At 50.1% G+C, this 22,500-nt stretch overlaps 1 protein-coding gene across 2 annotated transcripts in view; it reads right to left on the bottom strand.

The window, feature by feature from the left end:
* The window catches only part of Mtmr6 (Myotubularin related protein 6), a 76,468-nt gene that overhangs the window by 52,193 nt on the left and 1,775 nt on the right, over positions 1 to 22,500 (bottom strand). Inside the window, exons 2-3 of one of the 2 annotated variants that reach the window (XM_045727095.2) lie at positions 20,628 to 20,817; positions 1,074 to 1,187 (exon numbers count right to left, since the gene is read on the bottom strand). In XM_045727095.2, the coding sequence (XP_045583051.1) occupies positions 1,074 to 1,187; positions 20,628 to 20,705 (192 nt within the window). In that variant the 5' untranslated portion in view covers positions 20,706 to 20,817. The remainder of the gene's footprint in view (positions 1 to 1,073; positions 1,188 to 20,627; positions 20,818 to 22,500) is intronic. The other variant, XM_069314202.1, reaches the window with a different exon arrangement.

Raw genomic sequence — 22,500 nt, 5'->3', positions numbered from 1 at the left:
CGAATGGTAGTTTAAGATTAGCATACACGACTTGATAATGTTTCAAGAAATGTTTCTACGTTTCCAGAAACCCCATTGTCAAGGTTGAAGTTACTGGGCATGTTTTAGGTAGTTTGCTGCCTTTGTAGCAAGACTCATTCCTCACCAGATCATATAAACTCATATATAACCCATATAAACCCATATAAACATGTGAAAAAGGCTGGAATTTTTATTGCTTCATGACCTAGGGATCTCGTGCACAATCCGTGGTAATCTTATATCTGCCAGCCGAGGCTGACGACCCAACAACATTGTTACAACCCACGCTTCATTCACCAACCACCCCCTCTGGTGCTTCATTCACCAACCACCCCCTCTGGTGCTTCATTCACCAACCACCCCCTCTGGTGCTTCATTCACCAACCACCCCCTCTGGTGCTTCATTCACCAACCACCCCCTCTGGTGCTTCATGCAACACAAAAGCCCAAAGCCTTCCATCCTTCAACACGCCCACCCTGAATACACAAAAGGAAGATAAAGCGAGAGACTAAACATACAACACATGAAGTAGCAGGTCGGGCAGCAGTGTGGGTGATGGGCTTGTGGGTAATGGGAACGTGGGTAAGGGTAATGGGCACGTGGGTAAGGGTAATGGGCACGTGGGTAAGGGTAATGGGCACGTGGGTAAGGGTAATGGGAACGTGGGTAAGGGTAATGGGCACGTGGGTAAGGGTAATGGGAACGTGGGTAAGGGTAATGGGAACGTGGGTGAGGGTAATGGGCACGTGGGTAAGGGGTAATGGGCGTGTGGGTAAGGGGTAATGGGCACGTGGGTGAGGGGTAACTGGCGTGTATGTACGAGGGGTAATGGACGCTTCTATTGTCCCCCTTGCTCTCCGGGAACGGCCGTATGGGGCTCCGACTGGGGGACTAGAGAGGGGTCCAGCAGCACGCCCTCCCCAGCACAAGGCTGGAGAAGGCGCGGGGAAATAACAGATGAGCGAGACAGGAATAGGGGGGCTAGGTAAGGGCGGGAACAGAAAACCGGGGATAGGGGGATAGGGGTGATGGAACAACAGGCTATACTCACCCATGTTTCCTTCTTGGCGTCAGGATCTACGAAGATGAGGTGCGTGGCGGTGAGGTACAGCGTCCCCGTCGACTTGCGGTTGCTGAACCTGTCTAGTAGGCGCACATTCTCCACCTGAAACACAACACAACACCTTTAGCGCTAACACTCACACCAGAGGAAAACAACATTGTCAATACTAGTTTAGCACGCCCTTGCCTCCCCTACCTCCCACATACACACACTAAATATAGGTATACGCAGGTACAGATTAAGAATTGTTTTGGGGGGAGCAGGACGGTAGGATCGAACCTTCGTCCGGGTGATGATGGGGACCTGTCACGTTCCGTGGAGGCTGCTCGGCTTATCAACACGCTTCATATTATCAACATGGGATGAATAATGTCTACGTTTACATGTGCTCAGCTGCAGTGCTACATATACAGTGTGTTCCAGCCGTACAGGCTCAGCCATCACCAGCAGCACCAGCAGCAGGAGCACCAGCAGCAGGAGCAGCAGCAGCAGCAGCAGCAGCAGCAGGAGCAGCAGCAGGAGGAGCAGCACCAGCAGCAGGAGCAGCAGCAGCACCAGCAGCAGGAGCAGCAGCAGCAGCAGCAGCAGCAGCAGGAGCAGCAGCAGCAGCAGCAGCAGCAGCACCAGCAGCAGCAGCAGCAGCAGCAGCAGCAGCAGCAGCACCAGCAGCACCAGCAGGAGGAGGGAGCACAACGGGAAACTGGTTGCTTTCCCCTCCTCTAATTCCTGTTACTTCAGTACGCTTTTATGTTCTATTTCTCTTCTCTAGGAACGTGAGGAACTGTCACAAAGTGCTCCTTGCACGTGTCCTCATACAACACCAAGCAGTAGGCACGTGTCCTCATACAACACCAAGCAGTAGGCACGTGTCCTCATACAACACCAAGCTGTAGGCACGTGTCCTCATACAACACCAAACTGTACTTGCAAAGCTGGCAAATATTCGCCATGCCTTCAGGAACTACGTGGAGGAAGCCTTAAGGACAAGTATATGTATGTTCACCCATTAATTGAACACACAACCCCCAGTCTTGAATCCATTCACCCTTGAAAAAACACAAATTATGGAAATTCCAGAGGTTTGCCACAAAGACTCGTCCCTGAGCTTAAAGGGCTTAGCTACGAGGAAAGCTTGAAAGATAATTAAACCTCACAACTCGAGATGAGCGAAGCGAAACAAGAGGCAATGAAGATTTTTAAACCATCTAGAGAAAAGGCAAGACAAAAATTGATTAAACCGAGAAGGGGAAGATACCCTAGACATTACTGGTTGCTGGAGATCGTGCGGACCTAGAGCTATGTAACAAGGTCCTTAAGTGATAGAGAATAGCAAACAGGAAGACTGAGTTAGGAGACACGAACCAGCACTAAGCTGTGTTCAGAGTATCACGGGTAGGTATGATAAGCAAGAGTCGCCGGCCACTGCAATAAAATGTTGCCTAGACCACACACTAGAAGGTGAAGGGACGACGACGTTTCGGTCCGTCCTGGACCATTCTCCAGTCGATTCGACTTGAGAATGGTCAAGTCGTCCCTTCACCTTCTAGTGTGTGGTCTGGTCAACATACTTTAGCCACGTTATTGTGACTCATCGCCTGCAATAAAATGATTCAGGACTGAAAAGGAAGACCCAGGAACTGACGCCGGTCAACTGCCCATTTGTAGGCGCTAAGAACAATCACTGACCATTACTTAAGAACAAGAGGAAGTGCTTGTAATTTATAACCTGATCTCAACACAAAATAAGAAAGGAAAGCTTTCGAGAGATTACCTCGATGAATATATCTCAAAATTGGCAACATAAAACCCTGAGTTGATAGGAATAGGGAGAAGATTTCCCAGACACTTGTCTCAGGGTTCCAAGTCATGTGACTGAGACTCACAGGAGTAAGACTGAAGGTACAGGAGGCCGACAAAGATGACTGACCACACCCTCCAGGGTGACCATCTCCGTCCAGGGATGGAGAACACAAGTGGTCTTACCAGACTGTTGCTACACCACCGTAACCTTGCTGGAGGTCGTCCAGGCCAGCCACCCCCGCTGCTGCTGACTCAAGACGACCTCTAATGTCCCAAAATTATTACAAAAATCAAGTGGTAAATGTTCATATCCCTTCATATACCTATACCGTCATATATCTTCGCCAGGAGCCCCCCCCCCCTCACTACCTGATGTGTCTCAGGTGTTCATGAAAACTAGACACACTCGGGTGTTTCCTGCTATGCGACAACACCCGTACAACGTGAATATTTAGGTCATACAATGGGGTCGAACCCCGCCTCCCTGGACGCCTGAGCAACAAGGACTACCATGGTTCTACGGGAGGTGGCGTAGTTTAGGAAAATAGTTTTGACATTTGATGCCACTACACGGCGTCCCATCATGGTGCAGTCGGTAATGCGTGTGTCTGGCAGGTCCAGGGATGTCCTATCCCATCACATGGTCACAACATTATCCCCAGGTGTTCGCATTTGAAGCATTTCATGCCAGTTAGGTGATAATTATAATATATAGTTACTCCATGTAGTGAAACATGGGTTGCCAGCACCCAAGACTTTCACAGTGATTTTTTCCTATTAAATTTTGTTGTTATTTCAGTGTATCATTGCCATTACCAGCGTTGTCAGGGAGATGAACCCGAAGGAGATAAAGTCATTGAGATTATGTTCAACATTCTGGTGGCCTATAGAGCTTGAGAGGCAAGTACCATTGCACTGAGGCAGGTTTCATTTTTTGAGGAATACTGCTGCTCTGAGGTCACGCAGTTCATTAATTCATACAACATTAATTGGTATGAATTACACATCATTACTTTACAAATAAATTGGACATTAAATGAAAATATAGTGTTTATTTTTCCATCATATTTCATATTTTACAACAATATGCCTCGTGAGTCTTGAAGGACTTGAACCACAAGTGTGAACTGAGACAAATGTTAAGAACTCAAGTGTTATTTATTTAAATGTTAAACTTGTCTGTTTTAGTGGTGTTTTTTTTCTTAAGATACTGCAACGTGAAGGAGAACATATCTGGTAACTGACTTAAGTGTATCTGATAACTGACCGAGTGTATCTTGAGGTTATCTTGAGATGATTTCGGGGCTTTTTAGTGTCCCCGCGGCCCGGTCCTCGACCAGGCCTCCACCCCCAGGAAGCAGCCCGTGACAGCTGATTAACACCCAGGTACCTATTTTTTACTGCTAGGTAACAGGGGCATAGGGTGAAAGAAACTCTGCCCAATGTTTCTCGCCGGCGCCTGGGATCGAACCCAGGACCACAGGATCACAAGTCCAGCGTGCTGTCCGCTCGGCCGACCCGCTCCGACCGTGTAAACAGTTCCGTCATCAGTGCTACTGGTCGATGGTCAGGTCAATAAGACTTACTGGCGCCATGCACCAGTCCATCGTATGTATCACAGCTGGTATGATTAAGCACCATTATCCAGGTATTGACCAAGATGCACTTTGAACGTCAATAAGCGGCGTGTGCAATGCTGCTTACATTAGACAGCAGGTACTGCTAAGGGTCTTATGGTCTTACTAAGAGAGGGAGGAGGACTCTTACGATCATTATAGTGTCTTGGTGTACTAGTTGCAGCTATACGCGGGAGTCGGGTAATTCTTTAGGAATTATTTAACTGTTGGGACTTGGCAGCGAAGTATTTTTAATCGTTCTTAATTATTTTAATGTTTTCTGGAGTGGCTTCGGGTCGTGAAGTGTTCTTTGCTCTCCAGGTCAGCAACTAATCCAGCCTTGAATTGTTGAGTAGTTAAGGTGCAGCAGTATTTCCAACCAGGGAGAACAAGCGTGTGACAATGCCACCGTTGGCATGGCATCTCTTGCTATTGAGACGACCATCGTTCTTGAGGTAATGACACCTTGTTGTGTTGTTGGCACTGAGATGTATACCTCCCTTTCCCTCCCCTCTTATACACACCCCACCTTTCCCTCCCCTCTTATACACACCCCACCTTTCCTTCCCCTCTTATACACACCCTCTCCCTCCCACTTTCCCTCTCCACCATCTACCTCCCCTCCCTGCTCCCCCCTACCTCAACCCCTCCATGTCCTCTCCTCACTATAGTGTCAGCGGGGCCGCCACCAATTTAATACTGATTTTGTTTCTCACTTTAGATGACAAAGCAGAAATAATACTACCACCAGCAGCCTCCTGTCCTGCCTCCTGTCCTGCCTCCTGTCTTGCCTCCTGTCCTGCCTTCTGCTCCTGCTGCTGCTGTTCCTCCTCCTCCTATACTGCCTCCTTCCCCCACCAACATTCTTCATTATTCACTCTCCAGTTATTCTTAGCTTTATCTGCTCCCCTTTCAATACCACCTTTCTCCATCTATGTCCTGTCTAGCCAACTCTCACCTACCTGCTCTTCCCTCACCCTTTCATATTTCTCCTCTCCTCTCTCACACTTGCTGACTCCCTCATCATTCCTCTCTCTCTCTCTCTCTCTCTCTCTCTCTCTCTCTCTCCCATTCCTTGTGAGACAGACGAAATAGTCCATACGTGGAAGACAAGATCTAGGGGAGGTGGGGGGGGGGGGGGACAGTTTTCCTGTAAACTGTCAATCACCTACCGCCCCCACAGGTGATTGACAGTCTACAGGGAAAAGTACCATATATTGAGTGACTAAAGTTGAGATCGCGACCGCTGACGTCCTATAGTGACACCCCGTGTGAGCGGCCTGTTGAATCGCCTGGTGCTGACGGCAGGAGTGGTGCTCTTGAGAACCGTAGCCCACTGTGCTTAAGGGCCCCAGCCTCTGGGAGCTGACTGGGGTACCTCTGGGGTCCCTCTGGGGTACCTCTGAGGCACGGGTGATAGTGAGAGTGAGAGGGATGGAGGGTGTTACACCCCCCGCCCCCACCCTCACACTGGGCATACTGCAGAGTTCAAGGGTTCATCTCGACGACCAGATAAAACGGCCGATACACACATAAAGGTGTACATACTCTTGGAGATCATGTATACCAGAGAGAATTGTATATACATATTCATAAACCATACACACACACAATACAAACAGATCCACAGGATGAGTCACGTGTATTTCCCCCATCACTGTGGGAAAATACACGTGACTATACACTCACTATACATAGTGAGCTGTCATGTTCACACTGACCAATCACCAGGCTCTTCACACTTACCCTACCAGCCAGGAGAATCAATAGGAAGCCCCAGCGCCCCCACACGCCACCCGTGCTAACCGAACAAGGTAATTACCCCCTGCCCCCCCCCCACCAGGAGATAATTAGCTGCACCAGGGGAAGCAGAAATCGTATGCCATGCTGCCGATATGTACAGGCGTTATGGTCGACTTGTCCGTGCTGGTGAGTAGGAATACCGACCTCTAATGAGGTTAAAAGGGGGTAGGGAGGATAAATTAGATATATAGAAACCCCCCCTCTCCCCCCGTGCCTCTTTTCTAACATTTTCTCCTATCTTATCACTCTTCTTTTTGCGATCTTGTCTTCTATTCCAACTATTATTACACACTCTTCCCCTTCAGATCACTGATTTCGACTGTTGGGCCATTCAGAGAGCTTGGCCGCCTGGCCATTCAGAGAGCTTGGCCGCCTGGCCATTCAGAGAGCTTGGCCGCCTGGCCATTCAGAGAGCTTGGCCGCCTGGCCATTCAGAGAGCTTGGCCGCCTGACCATTCAGACTTCAGGGATCGAGCCAGCCAATGGCCTTTCTACCATAGAGCCACCTGTGACGTCATTACTGCCTCCCACGCGGCACTGACTGTTGAATAGTCATTACTCTTGTGTGTGACTACTGCCTCCTTTCCTCGCCTCGAGTCATGGGGGCCCTCGGTGTGTACAAGCTCCTGAGCACGTTTACGGGAGAGTGGGAGGGAAGGAGATAGGAAGGAGGTGAGGGAGAGGAACGATGAGAGGGCTGGACTACACCAGGAGGGTCAGACAAGAGGTACTCTTGACACACACACATGGTTAACATTTCTAGCCTCCATCAGCCACATGTTCAAGACGACCCACCTCCTCCAAGCACCTGAGACCAACAAGAAGAAACAATTACGAGTTGGTCTCCAGGTCAAGATGTGTGTGTGTGTGTGTGTGTGTGTGTGTGTGTGTGTGTGTGTGTGTGTGTGTGTGTGTGTGTGTGTGTGTGTGTGTGTGTGTGTGTGTGAGGACAGACACTAGCCAGCCTTCACTAAGGTTGTAGAGGCCGCTACAAACATCAGCTTTAAGCATTTGATGGTTAGTGCTGTTACCGATGTTGGCCGCTTCACGCACCACCACACCCGCACACCACCACCACCACACCCGCACACCACCACCACCACACCCGCACACCACCACCACCACACCCGCACACCACCACCACCACACCCGCACACCACCACCACCACACCCGCACACCACCACCACCACACCCGCACAACACCACTACCACACCCGCACACCACCACACCTGTCCAACATTGTGTAAACACTAGTACATACTATATTAATTTTGGTGGAAGACATTGTTCTTACACTGTTCGGTGTGTTGCTTCGTCCACGTGACCAAGACACGTGAGAACATGTTTCGGCGCCCTTACACAAGCTGCTAATGTTTACATTTGAAGAAACTGGGTCTTCTGCAGGGCCTGACGTATCAATCACAGCTTGGTTGATCAGGTATCCTTTGGAGGTGTTTATCCAGTTCTCTCTTGAACACTGTGAGGGGTCGGCCAGTTTTGTCCCTTATGTGTAGTGGAAGCGTGTTGAACAGTCTCGGGCCTCTGATGTTGATAGTTCTCTCTCAGAGTACCTGTTGCACCTCTGCTCTTCAACGGGGGTATTCTGCACATCTTGCCATGTCTTCTGACGTGTCCCCTTCCCCCCATCATGGGGCTTGCTTTACCCTCTTCCATCTCACGGAAGATGGGGGGAGGATGGGAAGAAGAAAAGATGGAACAGAGAAGGAGGATGGAGAGAAAAGATAGGAAGGAGGATGGGAAAGGGAGAATGGGAAAGGGAGGATGGGAAAGGGAGGATGGGAAAGTGAGGATAGGAGGGAGAGAGGAAGGATAGGGAAGAGAGAACTAAAGCAACGCTGCTCGCCTACCCTTGACCTTCATCAAATTAAAAAAAAAATTATTCCCACCAAAATCGGAGATTAAAATATTATTGTTGTTGTTGTTGTTGTTGTTGAGACCTAAGGGGGGTGAGAGGGAGGCGTGACTAAGGGGAAAACAATGTGGAAGAGAGAGAGAGAGAGAGAGAGAGAGAGAGAGAGAGAGAGAGAGAGAGAGAGAGAGAGAGAGAGAGAGAGAGAGAGAGAGAGAGAGAGAGAGAGAGAAGGGACAGAATAGAAAAGACGGAAAGGAAATACGATGAGGACTTTCATCTATCATCTGCTCTATTTTTACCTATCTACCATCGTCTCTTTTTTTCTAACGGATATAGGTTCAAGGGCCCCCATCCCATCACCTGGGTCTTCAGTCGCCTCGGTGAGAACTTGAAGGCTTTTTCTGTGTGTCTTGAGGTGGGACTCCAGGACTGGGCTGCGCACTCTACTGTGCCTCAGTACTCTGAATGCCTGGTCGTCGAGATTCCTGATGGCTCTCCCTCTGCTGGACAGCTTCCCATGTGCCGCTCACGTTATTTTGTCTATTTTGCCACTCTGGGGCCATTTTTCTTCAGGTTATTGTACAAGGTGATTTGTGTGTGTGTGTGTGTGTGTGTGTGTGTGTGTGTGTGTGTGTGTGTGTGTGTGTGTGTGTGTGTGTGTGTTTGTGTGTGTGTGTGTGTGTGTGTGTGTGTATGTGTGTGTGTGTGTGTGTATGTGTATGTGTGTGTGTGTGTGTGTGTGTGTGTGTGTGTGTGTGTGTGTGTGTGTGTGAGAGAGCAGGAGCAGCAGCAGACAGGGCACCACGCTAGGGTAGTGACACACACAACCTCCACCAACCCCAACAAACACACACAAACACACAACATACAAGTAAAGCAAACCCAGCAAACTAATGCACACAAAAAAACAAACATGACAGATGTTGTATAAACATATAATACAATAACATAAAATATACACAAAACAAATATGAAAATACTAATTGTATGCACCATCAGCTTAAAAACCACATATTGTTAAGCCTAATCCCAGCTTGTGCTCCCCCGGCCTTTCCACTCACGGCTGACCAACGCAGCCAACAAATAAAACAAAAACATGACAAAGAAAGGCATGAATTTGTTTAGCAGAGCGACGTAAACTATTCTTTTGTCTGGTGTGTGGGAGACTCATGACTGTCATTCAATTCAGCGAGGTTCTGCCTCATTCATCCACTGGTACACGAGGCCGCACTACTCTCACACAAAATCAATGCTCTCCACACACACACACACACACACACACACACACACACACACACACACACACACACACACACACACACACAGAAAGAACTTTTTTAGTGTCAGAGTGGTTGACAAATGGAATGCATTAGGAAGTGATGTGGTGGAGGCTGACTCCATACACAGTTTCAAGTGTAGATATGATAGAGCCCAATAGGCTCAGGAACCTGTACACCTGTTGATTGACGGTTGAGAGGCGGGACCAAAGAGCCAGAGCTCAACCCCCTGCAAGCACAAATAGGTGACTACACACACATACACACACACGCACACATCTACGCCTGTACAAGGTGACCCCAGAACAGGTCACGCCTACACCATTCGTTCACCTATGGCCAAACTATGTTGAGTACAATTTTTTGTTTTGCCAACATCAGCGCTTAATGTTTTACAATAGACAAAAGAAAAATATTCGATTTTACTTTTTTTATCGGGTCAAGCTACTGCCATTATCCCCCCCAACTTCATGGGTCTCATCTTGGGAGCCGGACACCTTTTAATGGGAGGAATGGGTCCGACCATGACCTGCCCATTGATTGCTGCCACCATTGGCGGATAGTTTATTATGCACCCGATACCCGTCCTGTGAGCGGTAGTGCAAAAAGGATTACAGAGGGCACAAAATGTCTTTATCAGACCTCAACGGAGATTATGACAAAGATCTTTCGTGCTCTCTGTAGTCCTTTTTGCGCTACCGCTCACAGGTAACCCATGTTGAGCGAAGTGTCTGGCCTCCAACCTTGGACAAACATTTCCTTTCAAAGATGTCGAAGACTTATATGCTTATGAAGTTGTGGACATAATGGGTAGTAGGGAGGGGTAAGGAAGAGACGGAGGAGAGAGGGGGGAGGAGAGGGAGAAGGGGAAGAGAGAGGGGGGGGGGAGGAGTGAGAGAAGAGATATGCGAGGAACTCTTCTAGCTGTGATAGACAGCCCATCTCAGCCCTTGCCAAACCCCGGGGTGGTGCCAGCATCAGCTTCAACACCACCGCCAGCCACACTCACCAATATCAGAAGTGTCAGGGGTGATCAACGACCAATATTAATCTGGATTAATGAGACTGCTTCCGGGACTATCTCACTTGACGAGCGTTACTGATGGCACTCCCAGCCTCCCTGCCAGGTGGCACTCCCAGCCTCCCTGCCAGGTGGCACTCCCAGCCTCCCTGCCAGGTGGCACTCCCAGCCTCCCTGGCAGGTGGCACTCCCAGCCTCCCTGCCAGGTGGCACTCCCAGCCTCCCTGGCAGGTGGCACTCCCAGCCTCCCTGCCAGGTGGCACTCCCAGCCTCCCTGGCAGGTGGCACTCCCAGCCTCCCTGCCAGGTGGCACTCCCAGCCTCCCTGCCAGGTGGCACTCCCAGCCTCCCTGCCAGGTGGCACTCCCAGCCTCCCTGCCAGGTGGCACTCCCAGCCTCCCTGCCAGGTGGCACTCCCAGCCTCCCTGCCAGGTGGTGCTGGATGCTCATCTTCCACACCTGCCTCACTGCCTTCCACCCACACCCTGCCTGCCTACCACCCACACCCTGCCTGCCTACCACCCACACCCTGCCTGCCTACCACCCACATCCTGCCAGCCTACCACCCACACCCTGCCTGCCTACCACCCACACCCTGCCTGCCTACCACCGACACCCTGCCGGCCTACCACCCACACCCTGCCTGCCTACCACCCACACCCTGCCTGCCTACCACCCACACCCTGCCGGCCTACAAAATACAATAATAGTGATACAATAAAAATATACTTTACTATGGACTTGATATACTTGTCGTGACCAAAGATCGTTAGTAACTACTGCACTTCTGACAGAGACAATCTGGCGTCACGCTGGCGAATGGCGCCCCCCCTCCACCCTGGCGCCCCCCCCCCCCCCCCCTGGCTGTTCTTACCACCGTACGGCCGTGAGAGCTGCCATGTAAGAGCGCTTACTGTTAAGACTGGTAACTGTCTTGACTCCACATGTCCAGGACTCGTCTACAAGCACTATGGCGTGCGTGCATGTGTGTGCGCGCGCGCGAGAGATACTGCAGTGCCTAGAGAACCACCAGAGCAAACATCGAAGAGGAATACTAGCCCCCGGAGTCAAGCAGTCACATGTGTGTGTGGGTGGTGGTGTGGCCAGTCACATGTGTGTGGGTGGTGGTGTGCTTCGAGGTGCTCACCACTTGCCCAAACACCTCCGTTATTTCCAGAGACCAAGTCCCAGAATCTATAGCGAGAGGACACAAGCTCTCTCACAGTTATCCCTAATGCACTAAGGCACTTGTCTTTCAATAGCCTTCTGGTAGCTTCCCAGTACCACTAACAAACACACCAGCCGTGTGTTGCAAGTGTATTGGAAGTGTGTTAATAACCCCCTCCCCCCCGATCACCTCACTCTTAACGCTCTAAAGTCAATAAATTGATTAGGGGATGATGGGTGATTGGGAAGTCATGTTTTACAAACCTTATCTGATTCAACCACTGTGTTTGCCGGAGGTTTGTGCTCTTGATCACTACGACTCGATGAATGTGTCGGAGCCGAGCACAGCATGTCTGGTGAGAGATCCTTGTCTGTTGCAATATTTCACAGCTAAAGTTACCGCCCCGACTCTCTCATGTGCTCAGGTCCTGGTCTCAGCAGCCAGGAGGCTCAGGTCCTGGTGTCAGCAACCAGGAGGCTCAGGTCTCATGTGCTCAGGTCCTGGTCTCAGCAACCAGGAGGCTCAGGTCTCACGTGCTCAGGTCCTGGTCTCAGCAACCAGGAGGCTCAGGTCTCACGTGCTCTGGTCCTGGTGTCAGCAACCAGGAGGCTCAGGTCTCATGTGCTCAGGTCCTGGTCTCAACAGCCAGGAGGCTCAGGTCTCACGTGCTCAGGTCCTGGTGTCAGCAACGAGGAGGCTCAGGTCTCACGTGCTCAGGTCCTGGTCTGAGCAACCAGGAGGCTCAGGTGTAACAAAAAACTCACACAAGAGGAAGCAAAATGTCTGGAATCAAATCCTAAATACGATAACACCGGGAAGTTCAGAACAAGAACGTGATTAAAGATTGTGAAGGCAGCTACGGATCTCAGAAAATGTGTGAGTGACTGCGTGAGGCCATCACATAAAACCCAATATGTTAGCACACACACACACACACACCAAGACAATAACTTCGTCCGTACATGCCAAATTATAAAACATAGATTTTTAGGAATCTAGGGAGCCCAGAACGAGGTAGGCAACCTACATCAGACTAGTTCCGGAGCATGCAGCACCCGCCAGGAAGTGACCTGCCCACCTGCTGCTGGTAGGAAGTGAGCAAGTAATAAAGATAAGTTAAGAGAGAGGAAACTCTCAACACTGTAGGAGAGAGGAACCAGAGATATTATTATGACCAATAAGACAATACGAGACATACACAAAGTAGACAAAAACTAGACTTTTCTAGGTGAAGCTAAGCACAGGGAGAGGACACACGTGAACACACACGAGCTTCAGACGCACGAGAACAACACATCAAGTGAACAGTGATCATGGCGTGACTAGATCAGGTGCTGCTGCAGGCAAGTATTACTCAACACCTCCAAGAACACACGAGGCAAAAATCTTAGAAAACAACACGAAAAGCTTCAAACAGATTCTCCATCACTAAGAGGCGGTCCAACATACAAAGTGACCAAGAGGACTGGCAGAGAAGCATCCCACAATGTATCAAGAAGACACTACAGGCAGAGAAGCATCCCACAATGTATCAAGAAGACAATACAGGCAGAGAAGCATCCCACAATGTATCAAGAAGACACTACAGGCACAGAAGCATCCCACAATGTATCAAGAAGACAATACAGGCAGAGAAGCATCCCACAATGTATCAAGAAGACACTACAGGCAGAGAAGCATCCCACAATGTATCAAGAAGACAATACAGGCAGAGAAGCATCCCACAATGTATCAAGAAGACACTACAGGCAGAGAAGCATCCCACAATGTATCAAGAAGACACTACAGGCAGAGAAGCATCCCACAATGTATCAAGAAGACACTACAGGCAGAGAAGCATCCCACAATGTATCAAGAAGACACTACAGGCAGAGAAGCATCCCACAATGTATCAAGAAGACACTACAGGCAGAGAAGCATCCCACAATGTATCAAGAAGTCACTACAGGCAGAGAAGCATCCCACAATGTATCAAGAAGACACTACAGGCAGAGAAGCATCCCACAATGTATCAAGAAGTCACTACAGGCAGAGAAGCATCCCACAATGTATCAAGAAGACACTACAGGCAGAGAAGCATCCCACAATGTATCAAGAAGACACTACAGGCACAGAAGCATCCCACAATGTATCAAGAAGAGACTACAGGCACAGAAGCATCCCACAATGTATCAAGAAGAGACTACAGGCACAGAAGCATCCCACAATGTATCAAGACACTACAGGCAGAGAAGCATCCCACAATGTATCAAGAAGACAATACAGGCACAGAAGCATCCCACAATGTATCAAGAAGACACTACAGGCAGAGAAGCATCCCACAATGTATCAAGAAGACAATACAGGCACAGAAGCATCCCACAATGTATCAAGAAGACAATACAGGCAGAGAAGCATCCCACAATGTATCAAGAAGACAATACAGGCACAGAAGCATCCCACAATGTATCAAGAAGACACTACAGGCAGAGAAGCATCCCACAATGTATCAAGAAGACAATACAGGCAGAGAAGCATCCCACAATGTATCAAGAAGACAATACAGGCAGAGAAGCATCCCACAATGTATCAAGAAGACACTACAGGCACAGAAGCATCCCACAATGTATCAAGAAGACACTACAGGCACAGAAGCATCCCACAATGTATCAAGAAGACAATACAGGCACAGAAGCATCCCACATAGAATGAACCAAGAGGCGGCCACAGAGGGAACGACTAACCGTACCCAACCGTCTCTGATGGGGCCAACCTCCTCCTCCTCCAGGGGGGCAAGGGCTGACCCGTGCCCTTGGGAGAAGAGCCAAGGGCGCCCATCCCCCCCAAGCACTTGATACTCACAGCCTGTAAAGGTTAAGATCACATTAGCATGGATCCTCTCCATAAACAATTACACCTCTTGTGACTATTAGTCTTACATTCTAAATTTAATCGTCATACCAACCTTGTATCTTCAATCCCTCAATGTATCGGTATGACCTGTGTGTGTGTGTGTGTGTGTGTGTGTGTGTGTGTGTGTGTGTGTGTGTGTGTGTGTGTGTGTGTGTGTGTGTGTGTACGTGTGTGTGTGTGTGTGTGTGTGTGTGTGTGTGTGTGTGTGTGTGTGTGTGTGTGTGTGTGTGTGTGTGTGTGTGTGTGTGTGTGTGTGTGTGTGTATGTGTACGTGTGTGTGGGGGGGGCATGATGTTAGTGTCGCCCTGGTGTTAGATTTGGACTCGAGTCCACTCCTAAGCCTCAGTCAGTCTCAGTGTCTCTCTCTCTCTGTCTGTCTGTCTGTCTGTCTGTCTGTCTGTCTGTCTGTCTGTCTGTCTGTCTGTCTGTCTGTCTGTCTGTCTGTCTGTCTGTCTGTGTCTGTCTGTGTCTCTCTCTCTCTCTCTCTCTCTCTCTCTCTCTCTCTCTCTCTCTCTCTCTCTCTCTCTCTCTCTCTCTCTCTCTCTCTCTCTCTCTCTCTCCTCCTCTTCTTCTGAAATGTAAAGTCGCCTTCCCTTCATTCTGTACTCTATTTAAGACCAGAGTGAGTAACGTCTGGGATCATCTCGGACGTAGGTTCGAATCCTCGTCACGGCCCTTGTGGATTTGCCCTCTACCTTCCTTTTCCTATCTTCATAACCTTGCAGTAATCAGAGTTAAAGTCAAGTAGCCATTTCTCAGATCACCTCTAGAGACTGTATTCATATTCAATTATACTGCAGCCTTCCACAGTTCCAATCATTATTACATTATTACAACATTCATACAACTCTAGAAATATTTTGATCAAAATGCTAAAGCTTTGCAAAGAACTCTGTAATGAAACTCTGGGAGTTGCTGGCATTCCTGGCCGTTAATGAGATAGCCGGGAGAGTGTGGGAGAGTGTGGGAGAGTGTGGGAGTGTGTGGGAGTGTGGGAGAGTGTGGGAAGAGTGTGGGAGAGTGTAGGAGAGTGTGGGAGTGTGTGGGAGAGTGTGGGAGTGTGGGAGAGTGTGGGAGAGTGTGGGAGAGTGTAGGAGAGTGTGGGAGTGTGTGGGAGTGTGTGGGAGAGTGTAGGAGAGTGTGGGAGTGTGTGGGAGTGTGTGGGAGTGTGTGGGAGAGTGTGGGAGAGTGTGGGAGAGTGTGGGAGAGTGTGAGAGTGTGTGGGAGTGTGTGGGAGTGTGTGGGAGAGTGTGGGTGTGTGGGAGTGTGTGGGAGTGTGTGGGAGTGTGTGGGAGTGTGTGGGAGTGTGTGGGAGAGTGTGGGAGTGTGTGGGAGTGTGTGGGAGTGTGTGGGAGAGTGTGGGAGTGTGTGGGAGAGTGTGGGAGTGTGTGGGAGTGTGTGGGAGTGTGTGGGAGTGTGTGGGAGTGTGTGGGAGTGTGTGGGAGTGTGTGGGAGAGTGTGGGAGTGTGTGGGAGAGTGTGGGAGTGTGTGGGAGAGTGTGGGAGTGTGTGGGAGAGTGTGGGAGTGTGTGGGAGAGTGTGGGAGAGCGGGTCGTAGGGTAGATAAGTTGTAATTAGATAAGTTGTGGAGAGGATAATAAAGTGAGATTAATAGATACAACATTATTAATAACCACAATTATTACCACCGTCACCATCACCGTGTCCACACTATCACTATTATCTTAATTATTACCAATTTAATGACACCATCAATACAAATGTGATAAAAAAAAAGCTCAGACGATAGATCTTGGGCCTCACACACAGGTGGGGGTCGAGGGTTCGAGTCCACTATAGTGCCCAGGCGAGTGAAATGTTAGGATTATAAGCAGCAGCAGCGACAACAGAGCCATCACGCAGGCCATGAGTGTTGGGGGTGAGTCACAACAGTGGGGAGCACTCCCCCATGACTCAACGATGAATACTTATGGCATGTAGCCAACACACAAGGGGGGGAGGCTTGGGGGGCTAGGGGGGGTTTTAGGGGGGGCACTGGGATTGCTGCAGAGTGGGAGGATAGTCTCAGGATAAGGGTCTTCGATCTTCCAAAGCACGCGGGGAGCTCCACTGTTTGCCCCAACAAGCCTAGTGAGATCACAAAGGCTGTGTTACCATGGTAATGGTCTCACGGAGCACGCTACTGGATGGTTGGGCTTACTGGCGTCAGTACAGGTCCCACCCACACAGGTCACACACCCACAGGTCACACACCCACAGGTCACACACCCACAGGTCACACCCCCACAGGTCACACACCCACAGGTCACACCCCCACAGGTCACACCCCCACAGGTCACACACCCACAGGTCACACACCCACAGGTCACACACCCACAGGTCACACACCCACAGGTCACACACCCACAGGTCACACACCCACAGGTCACACCCCCACAGGTCACACCCCCACAGGTCACACCCCCACAGGTCACACCCCCACAGGTCACACCCCCACAGGTCACACCCCCACAGGTCACACCCCCACAGGTCACACACACACAGGTCACACACACCCCCACAGGTCACACACCCACAGGTCACACCCCCACAGGTCACACACCCACAGGTCACACCCCCACAGGTCACACACCCACATGAGTGCGGGTTGACCAGTGACCTGATACATCAGGTTCTGAGAATGTTCCTCACAGCTCGAGCGACTGGTCCATCCTACCAGCACCAGTGTGAGAGCTTACCTAATAGCACTTACGAGTAGGGAAGAATAGCTCTTGGGCCCGCCTCTCGACAAGTGATCATCCAGAGCAACTTCTCATAATTTTCTAATATTTTATTCTAATAAAGATTAATAGAAAGCCTGTGAGTTAATACGAGACAGCTCTTCTCACATCCAGCAACTTCGGTCGAATACTAATTCAAAAAACCTTTTTGCCTTTTTTGACAATTACTTTCTAATTCAAAAAATGCACGAAACTCTCCAGTAACTTTGGTTCTATGCTGTAACTTGTAACCCAAACAAGCCACCAAACGTCTTGAGAAGCATGCATAACAAGACGTCAGTATTACTGAGCTTGAAGTTGTGGCAAGACAAGCACAGTTTCTTTCACCCTATGCCCCTCTTACCTAGCAGTAAAATAGGTACCTGGGTGTTAGTCAGCTGTCACGGGCTGCTTCCTGGAGGTGGAGGCCTGGTCGAGGACCGGGCCGCGGGGACACTAAAACCCCGAAATCATCTCAAGATAACCTCAAGATAGACAACGCGGCACTTTTAGCGGAGTGGGCTGGAGAGTGAGGCAGCAGGAGCGGTTACCCCGGGGAAGACATCACCGCCGGCTCCTCCACCCTCCAGTACACTCTACTTAACGGTAATATAGCACGTTTATAATTATGGCAGATGTGGCCAGGCTTGGACACCACACGGGGGGGGGAACTGGTGTCCTTAAGGGAGAGGCGCTACACCCCAGAGGGACTCCTTATAGTGGTGAAGGTGGGGGGTGTTAGCAGGAGGAAGGGGGAGGGGGGGGAAGCCATGGTCGTGGTCAGCAAGAGAGCCCAAAACGTACGAACGAACGTACGTGTGTGTGTGTGTGTGTGTGTGTGTGTGTGTGTGTGTGTGTGTGTGTGTGTGTGTGTGTGTGTGTGTGTGTGTGTGTGTGTGTGTGTGTGCGTGCGCGCGCTGTACAAATGCACTAATATAGACCTAGCTACATGAAAGTGTGGAGTATGCAAGTATATACTGGCCGAGGTACAACTCCTAGCCTCAGCTGCTAAGCCCAGCAGGCGGGAACAACATAGGTGGTGGCGCCGCGAGTTGGTGTCCACAATCACTACTCCGACACAGCCACAGCGGCACCAAGTACGGCAAATCGATTTCCATTCCCAGAAGTGACTCCGAAAATGTCAGGCATGAAGCCCTTCCATTGCTCAAGACCTCCCCTTCCCCCCCCCCTCAGTATACATGTATGTATACCTGTCTCCAGCGCCGCCAGGAAGACCCAGACGTCAGAGATAAGCCCATGAAGAGCTGAGATAAGCCCATGAAGAGCTGAGATAATCCCACAAACATGTGTGGCCATATACAAGTTGAGAGGCGGGACCAAAGAGCCAAAGCTCAACCCCCGCAAGCACAATTAGGTGAGTACAAGAGCTCGGCGGAGAGATGGGTGGAGGGAGTTACGGTATACCAGACATATCCTGGTTGAGTCACGGTATACCAGACATATCCTGGTTGAGTCACGGTATACCAGACATATCCTGGTTGAGTCACGGTATACCAGAGACATCCTGGTTGTCACGGTATACCGTGACATCCTGGTTGAGTCACGGTATACCAGTGGCATCCTGGTTGAGTCACGGTATACCAGTGACATCCTGGTTGAGTCGGAAGCCTTGAAGGTAGTGTGGAAGCCTTGAGGGTAGCGTTCAAGCCTTGAGGGTAGTGTGGAAGCCTTGAGGGTAGTGTGGAAGCCTTGAGGGTAGCGTTCAAGCCTTGAGGGTAGTGTGGAAGCCTTGAGGGTAGTGTGGAAGCCTTGAGGGTAGCGTGCAAGCCTTGAGGGTAGTGTGGAAGCCTTGAGGGTAGTGTGGAAGCCTTGAGGGTAGCGTGGAAGCCTTGAGGGTAGTGTGGAAGCCTTGAGGGTAGTGTGGAAGCCTTGAAGGTAGTGTGGAAGCCTTGAGGGTAGTGTGGAAGCCTTGAGGGTAGTGTGGAAGCCTTGAGGGTAGCGTTCAAGCCTTGAGGGTAGTGTGGAAGCCTTGAGGGTAGTGTGGAAGCCTTGAGGGTAGCGTTCAAGCCTTGAGGGTAGTGTGGAAGCCTTGAGGGTAGTGTGGAAGCCTTGAGGGTAGCGTTCAAGCCTTGAGGGTAGTGTGGAAGCCTTGAGGGTAGTGTGGAAGCCTTGAGGGTAGTGTGGAAGCCTTGAGGGTAGCGTTCAAGCCTTGAGGGTAGTGTGGAAGCCTTGAGGGTAGTGTGGAAGCCTTGAGGGTAGCGTGGAAGCCTTGAGGGTAGCGTGGAAGCCTTGAGGGTAGTGTGGAAGCCTTGAGGGTAGTGTGGAAGCCTTGAGGGTAGTGTGGAAGCCTTGAGGGTAGCGTGGAAGCCTTGAGGGTAGCGTTCAAGCCTTGAGGGTAGTGTGGAAGCCTTGAGGGTAGTGTGGAAGCCTTGAGGGTAGTGTGGAAGCCTTGAGGGTAGTGTGGAAGCCTTGAGGGTAGCGTGCAAGCCTTGAGAGTAGTGTGGAAGCCTTGAGGGTAGTATGGAAGCCATATTGAGGGGTTAGGGGATGACTAGCCACAGACGAGGGGACTCATCCCACCAGCCAAGTATGGTGGCCAGGGTCCTAAGTCCCAAGATACGTCTTGGATAACAGGGCAGGAGGAACGTCTAAGATAACATCTGGTTGTTATAGACAGGAAGAGGAGAAGGAGGACCAGGAGGAGGACCAGGAGGAGGACCAGGAGGAGGACCAGGAGGAGGACCAGGAGGAGCACCAACTGGGAAGGTCTTTGTGCAAGCGGTACAGTATCAGGTGTCTAAGGGAGACGAGAAGAATTTCCGCGCTGTCAGAAAAAAATGGGGCGTCAGAAGATATTTTTCCCTGAATGAGCTCACTCGGTGAGTGAGTAGGGGTGAGTGTGGTGGCTAGGGTATACCACACACGGTGTAGGGGCGACCCTTGGTATACCAGGCCAAGGGTATACCAGCCCCAATGGCATACCAGGCCAAGGGTATATCAGCCCCAAGGGTATATCAGCCCCAAGGGTATATCAGCCCCAAGGGTATATCAGCCCCAAGGGTATATCAGCCCCAAGGGTATATCAGCCCCAAGGGAATATCAGCCCCAAGGGTATATCAGCCCCAAGGGTATATCAGCCCCAAGGGTATATCAGCCCCAAGGGTATATCAGCCCCAAGGGTATATCAGCCCCAAGGGTATATCAGCCCCAAGGGTATATCAGCCCCAAGGGTATATCAGCCCCAAGGGTATATCAGCCCCAAGGGTATATCAGCCCCAAGGGTATATCAGCCCCAAGGGTATATCAGCCCCAAGGGTATATCAGCCCCAAGGGTATATCAGCCCCAAGGGTATACCAGGCCCAAGGAAGACTGGGCCCAGGTGGAAGACGGGAGGAGGGTAGAGTACTCACCTTCTTGAGGAGCGGGAAGGTGCGGAAGAGAAGCTGTTCGTGGTCGTCAATGACCCAGGAGCGGATCCTGCGGTACATGGCGGCGGTGGCCGGGGCGCCGCGCCTCACCACCTGCCCCAGGGTATCCCCGCCTGCGCCTGCCACCTCCACTGCTGCGCCCACCACCACCACCACCCTCTATCACGCCTCCCTACACACACACGCCGTGGAGAGCCCAGGTGTTAACATCTGCCTCACCTGACCACCTGTCTCCTGCCTTCACTCACACACACACACACACACACACACACACACACACACACACACACACACACACACACACACACACACACACACACACACACACACCCACACACACACACACACACACACACACACACAAACCCTAGTCCTCAATGCACACTACATACAATTACCTATGTGTATTGTACAGCACATATTATACATATCTATATACACACACACACACACACACACATTATATATATATTGATGGACATGATCTCTCATGGAGAGATCATGTCCATCAAGCATGAGGATACACTGACGGAGCAACATCTCTCGAACCTGGGAAAGGAAAAAAAAACAGCCGGAGACGACATGATCACAACATACAAGATTATCTGAGGAACTAACAACTTGACAATATAAACTTTTGGCATGACCAAAGGTAGAATGTGAGAGCATCTTTAAAACCCGCGACAGTCCACACGGATGTGAGGAGACACTCCATCAATGTGATACATACTGGCGAACACATGCATCGAACTAAAACCAGAAAGAGGTATAGTCTCCATGAAACTCAAGAAACATGCAGGAGTATCGGGATAAGCCTGGAACAGGGGACGGAGTACCTCTCTAACAGATGGAAGTTAGATAAAATAAATCAGAAATGACTTACATTTCTTACAAGAGAAATGGCTACTCAACATAACCCCCAGTAAGTGCAAGGTTATGAGAGGGAGACAACAGCAAGGACCTAACATGTGTCCAATAAACAATAAAAAGCAGGCAGTGGCCCGAATAAGAAGCAAGAGGATGAAGACTCAGGAACACCACCCAGCCCGCCTCCAGAGGTCACAGAACTAGCCGCATCAACTTTTATACGGCCGCTCACCGCTGAACCACACAACTGGTAACAAGTCGTGGCTCTGTACACCTCGGGGGAGATTAGTGCTTGAGGAGGAAGCCGCTCCTCAAAAAATGAAGTGCAACACGACATTTAAGGGATTCACAGGAGTGGAATACAACGGGTCTGACAATCGAAAGGAATCGAGTACAGCTGTGACCAGAATTAGGAATACAATAGGTACCAGAACTAAGAGATCTGGAATACAACTGGTTCAAGAGCTGAGAGATCTGGAATACAACTGGTTCAAGAGCTGAGAGATCTGGAATACAACTGGTTCAAGAGCTGAGAGATCTGGAATACAACTGGTTCAAGAGCTGAGAGATCTGGAATACAACTGGTTCAAGAGCTGAGAGATCTGGAATACAACTGGTTCAAGAGCTGAGTGATCTGGAATACAACTGGTTCAAGAGCTGAGAGATCTGGAATACAACTGGTTCAAGAGCTGAGAGATCTGGAATACAACTGGTTCAAGAGCTGAGAGATCTGGAATACAACTGGTTCAAGAGCTGAGAGATCTGGAATACAACTGGTTCAAGAGCTGAGAGATCTGGAATACAACTGGTTCAAGAGCTGAGAGATCTGGAATACAACTGGTTCAAGAGCTGAGAGATCTGGAATACAACTGGTTCAAGAGCTGAGTGATCTGGAATACAACTGGTTCAAGAGCTGAGAGATCTGGAATACAACTGGTTCAAGAGCTGAGAGATCTGGAATACAACTGGTTCAAGAGCTGAGAGATCT

The sequence above is a fragment of the Procambarus clarkii genome, chromosome 78, assembly GCF_040958095.1.
Source record: "Procambarus clarkii isolate CNS0578487 chromosome 78, FALCON_Pclarkii_2.0, whole genome shotgun sequence".
In the NCBI taxonomy this organism is placed as follows: Eukaryota; Metazoa; Arthropoda; class Malacostraca; order Decapoda; family Cambaridae; genus Procambarus; species Procambarus clarkii.
This window is presented reverse-complemented; position numbering and strand designations above follow the sequence as displayed.